Source organism: Hyposmocoma kahamanoa, unplaced genomic scaffold, assembly GCF_003589595.1.
Source record: "Hyposmocoma kahamanoa isolate Upper Pololo Valley unplaced genomic scaffold, ASM358959v1 79, whole genome shotgun sequence".
Lineage (NCBI taxonomy): Eukaryota > Metazoa > Arthropoda > Insecta > Lepidoptera > Cosmopterigidae > Hyposmocoma > Hyposmocoma kahamanoa.
In genome coordinates, this window is record NW_020653993.1 from 2,973,952 (window position 1) to 2,980,749 (window position 6,798).

At 37.8% G+C, this 6,798-nt stretch overlaps 1 protein-coding gene across 2 annotated transcripts in view; it reads right to left on the minus strand.

The window, feature by feature from the left end:
- LOC113233571 (glycerol kinase) overlaps positions 1 to 4,765 on the minus strand; it is a 42,851-nt gene extending 38,086 nt beyond the window's left edge. For both annotated transcript variants that reach the window (XM_026468712.1, XM_026468710.1), the window contains exon 1: positions 4,693 to 4,765. In XM_026468712.1, coding sequence (XP_026324497.1) covers positions 4,693 to 4,708 — 16 coding nt within the window. In that variant the 5' untranslated portion in view covers positions 4,709 to 4,765. The remainder of the gene's footprint in view (positions 1 to 4,692) is intronic.
- Between the last annotated feature and the right edge of the window lie 2,033 nt (positions 4,766 to 6,798).

Here is a 6,798-nt window from a genome sequence, read left to right on the forward strand (position 1 = left end):
TCGAAGCGTATTCGAATTTTTTGGTAAAACTTACACTAGTGCTTCTGAAGTGTAGCAGCGGCAAGTGAGTGAATTTCACTTACTTTGGGGACGCGAAGTACGTACACTTACGGCGTCTATCTAGATATGTCTGTGGTTTTGATACTTTTATCTAACTTTAACTAGCAATAACTTTATCTCTGTGGCCGAACGGTTACCATACTGGCCTTTCATCGCAGAGGTCCCGGGTTCGATTCTCGAGCCGGGAGAAATATTTGTATGGCCTACGGTTATTTCTATGTGTGTGTCCATGGCGACTGCGATACAGCGTGTCTCTAATACGGGGCTGGGATGTGTTTTTTTATAATAACTAGTATGGGACGAATTATTCGTGCGCCTGGTGGTAAGCGACACGCCTGTCCATAACAGTTGCGCGCAAGCGACATGAAGAGATGTGTACATATCCCGTTTTATGTCGCTTTCGCGCAAGTCGCGTCCTGTCGCGCTAACCCTAAAGTAAAATGCCCGAAACGTTTGTTTGTTTAAAAAAACAAATATACACGAATTTGGATGCAGGTTATTATGATACCAAGTGTCGGGAGGAACAAGTTGTGTGCCTGTAATGCGATTCACGTAAGTTCAAGCTATCAAAATATCGTTGAAGTTACGTAGTCGTTCGCTCGAAGTCCTACCCAAAATGGGTTTCACGTATCACTGGAACGACCGTTGATGAGTAGACACCGTGGATTGTGAAATTTTACATTTAGTCGTCGAAAGTCTATAGAAAGAACTGTCAAAATTTTAGCAGAATACATATGACTTGTCGTTTAGAGTCGATTTAAGTTCGTTTCATATACCAGAATACGCTTACGACATTTGGATCGAACGATTTTAAAATTGCACTCGTTGACGTTCACTCACGTGAATACGGAAAAGCAGTTCAACGACTAAATCGCTACGTTACCGTAACGGTTTGATTAAGTGAATCACCCCCCTGATGGTAAGCGACACGCCTATTCATAACAGTTGCAGTGCCACTGAGAGCCTTTGTCGCAAAGATCTGGGGAGCATTGCCACTGCACCCATCGCCCTGCGACAAAGTTGACAAGTCGCATGTGCCTGTAACCGCACCATCACCCTTAACATTGACGGCAGAAATAGGCAAAGTAGCAGTACTTCCCTGGACGAACTCTTTCACAAGGACAACCGAGCGCAAAAGTAGGACATTTAACAAGACTGTACATTTTACGAACCGTGTTACAATATAGGTGTATAATATAACAAATCACTTTATAACGCCCTTAAGACAGCTTATCGTAATGATTTAAACGGTTTATGATGAAATATAACACTATAACGAAAAATTTTCCATTTATGCAGCTATCATAATTATAACAGTAATTTAGCTAAATAAATTTTTAGGGTACTAAATTATTACACGCTTTATGATGGTCAAAGAGAACATCGTGAGGCGATCATCGTATGTTAGAGAACCCAAGTCGAAACCATCTCACGGAAGGCTTTAGTAGTAATAGAGCTCTATGTGCAATAGTTCATCCAGGGAAATACTGCCACATTATCTATTTCTGCCGCCAAGCAGTAATGTCAGCATTATTGCGTTCCGGTATTGAAGGGTAAGGGTGCTGGTGAAATTACAGGCACATGGTACTTGTCAATGTAAACTTATGCCTCAGGGTGACGGGCGCAGAGGCATTGCTCCTCATATCTTTTTGATTTAAAGCTCTGAGTGGCTCTGCAACTGTTGTGGACAGGCTTGTGGCTTACCATCAGGCGCACGACTTCTTCGTCCCGTCACTTAATATTATAAAAAAGGCTTATTTTGTATATGAAGCCAAAATATTTTTCTCATTCTCAAAAAAACACTCACGCGAGTTATCTGGACAGACGAGTAGAGGCGCCATAGTCGGTAGACATGAGGAAAATGTATTCTCGTGTTCTAGTTTTGGCTATTAACGCTAATTTTGTTTACAGGTTTGGTATTGGTACAAGTACCAAAATGTAACACAAATTTACCCAAAAAAATTATATCCCGTGCGCAGAGATGAGCAGTGAGTTAAAACCCAATCAACTCGCCCAGGTTTTATCCGAGTTTTTGCCAAAAGCTCTGAGTTTCAATCCATTTCAGCTCAAAATCGTAGGTAGAAACGGCGACAAGGGAATTTTGATGTAAAAAATCTTTTTGAAGACTAAATAAAAATCAATACTAGCCTCACAATGTCAGGGTCCTTTACCTCTAGTACAGGTGCAATTTTGCAAACAGAAAGTTTTTTTAAATAACAGTGAGTGACGAGATGAACAAGTCGTGCAGTTACAGTGCCACTCAGAGCTTTAAATTGCAAAGATCTGAGGGGCACTACCACTGCACCCGTCACCTTGGGACATAAGTTGACAAGTCCCACGTGCCTGTAATTTCACCAGCACCCTTACCCTTCAAAACCGGTACACAGTAATGCTGACATTACTGCTTGGCGGCAGAAATAGGTAAGGTAGCAGTACTACCTGAACGAACTCTTTGACACGGAGCTCTACTGCTACTAAAGTATCGATTTAAGGGTTAAAACCCGGGCGCTTGTCCATCTCTGCTCGTGAGTGATCTCTAAAGACACCATCATATTCATAGCGCACATTAAAGCTACTGTAACACTACAAACAAGAAAACTTTCTGTACTCCCGCGTTCGTGTAAAACCTGCTGAAGAAGATAAGTGCGTAGTTATAACAGAAGACTAATCCTTTATACTCGCTGATACGTTCCTGACGACTACTAGGTTCTTATAATTGTAAACGCTACGAATGATTAAGAATGACCATAAGGTCTTGCACCCATCCACCTACCCTACGAACCCTCTTGGTTATAACGGGCCGAAACAAGGGAGAGCGCTTCGATTTGCCCTAAGCTTTCTTCCGAGTGTACTTTCTGACTCTACACACTTCTGACAAGAATAACATCACAAAAACTGCTCTTTGTGCTTATCACGCTTATGTACCCCGTTGTTTGCGATATGGATTACTATTCTGGGGAACTGCTGCTACAACATATCTTATGCCACTAATTAAAACCCAGAAATGTGTCAGGGCCATGTTTGGTGTGGGTCAGCAAGAGAGTTGCGTACCTTACTTTAGGAAACTGAAGACATTAACCCTACCATCGATGCATATTTACGAGGCCTGTGTTTATGTGAAACAAAATCTACGCAGCTTTAATATAGTCAAAACTAGATATCCTAGAAACACTAGAAATAAAACAGAAATATAAGGGTTCTAGCATGGAAGTTATCAACTTATGTCTCAGGATGACAGGCGCAGTGGCAGTGATGTTTGTGATTTAAAGCTCTGAGTGGCGCTACAACTGCTATAGACAGCCGTGTCGCTTAACATCAGGCGCGCGACTTGTTCGTCCCGTACCTTGGTATCATAAAAAACGATGCCTCAAAAATTTGCAAATTACTGACATTTAGTCAAGTGAAGAACGATGTAACCCTAAATAAATTACAATTTTTGGTTTAATTTTTCTCATTTGATTTAACGTTTACTTGTGTATATACTTTGTTTTTGTATACTTATGTATATATAAATGAGAACCTTACAACAAGAATTTAAATTTCGTGTATACAAATTTTAAACAAAAACTGGTTACATTGGTCGAACACTCATCAAGTCAGCATTTTGGACTTTGGTAGACGAAGCAACAAATAAACATGTTTTGTTATTTCAACGTTTCCGATTGCAATTTTAATGCGTGGTTATATGAGTGCGTCTCAGGATCGATTCCCGGTAGAACAACTTTAGGAATCGAACTTTTCTAAATTGGTTCTAGACTCAGGCTGATATTTATAAGAGACTCACCATATTTATTAAGCCGAAAAGCTTTTTATGTTTGTGGAATGAGATCAAAAAACACAGTGCGCGTTTCGCTCCCGCTCGGATCTCTCACAAGGACATGAAGATTTTTCTGACCGGCAAAAAAAACGAACTTTGACTTCGACTAAGCAAAAATGGCGAGTTAAGCAAGTTTTTTGTGTTTACTTAAGAGCCTGGCTTTGATTGATTCCGCATAACAAAGAAAGTTTTGAATCATTCACTTTGGAAAAAATATATAGTACAATTGTGGATATACATGATTACTATAAGGTGTGAAAACACGACTACTAAAAATTTTCACGATAGTAAAAAACTCTTCAATAGATACTCTACACAATATATCAATGATTTTTTTTTACGTACGTATAATATACGATATACATTTTTCGTAAAAAAATAATTCTGAAAAAAAGCCAGTGGTCGCAGCGGCAGGAATGCCGCTCGATCAAAGAAAAATGAACCGTATTAATACAATTTGAATTCGTGCTGAGGTAGTAGGCTCTTAAATTAAATTTTTAGTTTAGTTCAAAACTACTTGTTTAAACTTAAACAAAGTTCGTTTTATAAATCAATCTTAGCGTTCTGTATAAAGCGCCCAGAATTCCCTAATTTGGGACCACGTAATTGGCGTGATTAACATTAGCACAAATTAGCTATAGTAAAACTTTGTTTTGTAAATCTACGCACGACTTTCTTTGTTAGGCACTGCTGTTCAAATCACAATACAAAAATAAAAACGCTAGTATGTTTACAGTGCAGTGGAAAATAGACTAATATACACACACTTTCCTACAATAATAACTATTTTTAATATTTAAATACAAATACTGTACCCTCATCACCATCCATCTTGAGTCACAAAATCATAAACGTTAATTGAAAAATACAAAGTAAATTGCGCGGGAAATTCAAATCCGGTATGCGTCTTTCCCGCGTAAACATACGTTAGACACTGGAGGCGCGGCTCTGCTACACGGGTGTTGTTTTTTATCGACGTCACAACAATTTGCGTCATATTTTGCGTAATGTGAGTCTTATCTCAAGCCAAATCAGCAAGTATACAATTTTTTTTCTCATTCAGTTCATTCACACGACTTTCTCATAGTTGCACGTATTTATTTTTTATTAGGTGAGTTGTTGAATACCTAGTCATCGTAGTGATGAACTCCGTATCTCGAAAAAAATAATCTCTTATAAGAAACTGCTGCAATAATAACGTGCATAAAAGATGTTTTGTATGGGAAATAGCGCTGCCGCGCCGGTCGTAGGCGCACACCAACTGCGACCCGAAAGTTCTGTTGTCGATTGTCTGGAATTCCATATCCAGCTTTCTGCATTGTCAGCTTTGTCCTTACAGGCCGCATTAGGAAATAAAATATTGGAAGGATATTTGTCTATGAGGAACGCTATTACAGGGTAAAATACGTAAATGTAAGCAGTCAAATAGTCTTAATTTGTCAGCGGCCAGTTAATATTTCAACTTCAATAGTAGGTACAGTTGAATTTAAATCAGTGGAGGTAGCTATTTATTTTGGGTATACGCATAATTTACGCATAATTAATTAACTTCATATTGGAAAATTAAAAGTTTATAATGTGGCATAAAATGGTTTCGAAATTTTAGTGCACTTTCGATTAAAATTGAATTTGGAATTAAATGTTTTATTATACTTTTAAGTCATCGACATAAAGTTGCAGTTACAATTATTTAAAAAGTGACTTTATTAACGGCATATTCTTAGAATAATAACGCATAGAAACCTAGCCCGCACACGCTAAGTGAGGCAAGTTAGAGGGTTCCAAACGCGTCCCAGGAGCGCGCGGGCTGTTAGTGCTCAAGGTCATATTGCACCGCGAACAGCTCCAAAATTTTTTGCTAAAAATGACGAAATGTGCGGTAAATGGGTGTAAAAATACAACAGACAAACAAAATAGACACTAACATCGCATTCCACAAGTAAGTAATGCGTTTCAACTCATATTTTTATGTAAATATTCACTAAAACAGAAAAATAATTTCGCGGCAACAAGATACGAAAGTGTTGCAAAGTAACGAATTTTTTTTCTCCCCATTTTGCTATTCTGTATCAAAATAATTATATTACGTAAATTTTAGTGGTGCCTGTAATTTCGATTTATTTGCGCATTTTGAACTAATATTTACTCGAATAAACATTAAATGTTTTCGTTAACTCCTGTAAGTGATTGGGACACTTAATTATTTTATAATACTTTTAACGGCTCTGCGTTCATGCTTTATTGAATAATTATTTATATTAATTTTATTTGAATTGGAGCACATATTGCAACAAATTTACAGTATATATTTGTTTCTACTATAGTGTTGGCACCACCAGTACAACTTTGATAGCTTATTATATGTCTTTCTTTTCGTAACTCAAGCGAAATATTTTATATTAAAATATTTTATTTTCTTAAAAGGGGAGCATTCTTAAGCGATTTTTTAATCTATTTTAACAGTTATTTTCTTTAGTGTTTGCTTATGGTATTTTCGGTTTTAGGTTTCGAATATGGCACTTATTTCTAAATCCAAGATGGCGGGCGCGATTTTTCGAATAATGGCAAGTTGGGTATCGTTTTCAAGATGTTTGGGAATGTTCAATACAAATATGGGACTCATTTCTAAATCCAAGATGGCAAACACGACAGTTCAAATAAAAGCAATATTCGTAATGAGCACCCCCAAATACCTCGAAAACGATACCCAACTTGCCATTATTGGTAAAAATCGTGCCCGCCATCTTGGATTTACAAATAGTGCCATATTCGCATTGAGCATCCCCAAATACCTCGAAAATGATACCCACATAGCATTTTTTTGAAAAAATCGTGCCCGCCATCTTGGATTTACAAATGAGTGCCATATTCGTAATGAGCACCCCCAAGTACCTCGAAAATGATACCCATATTGCATTTAT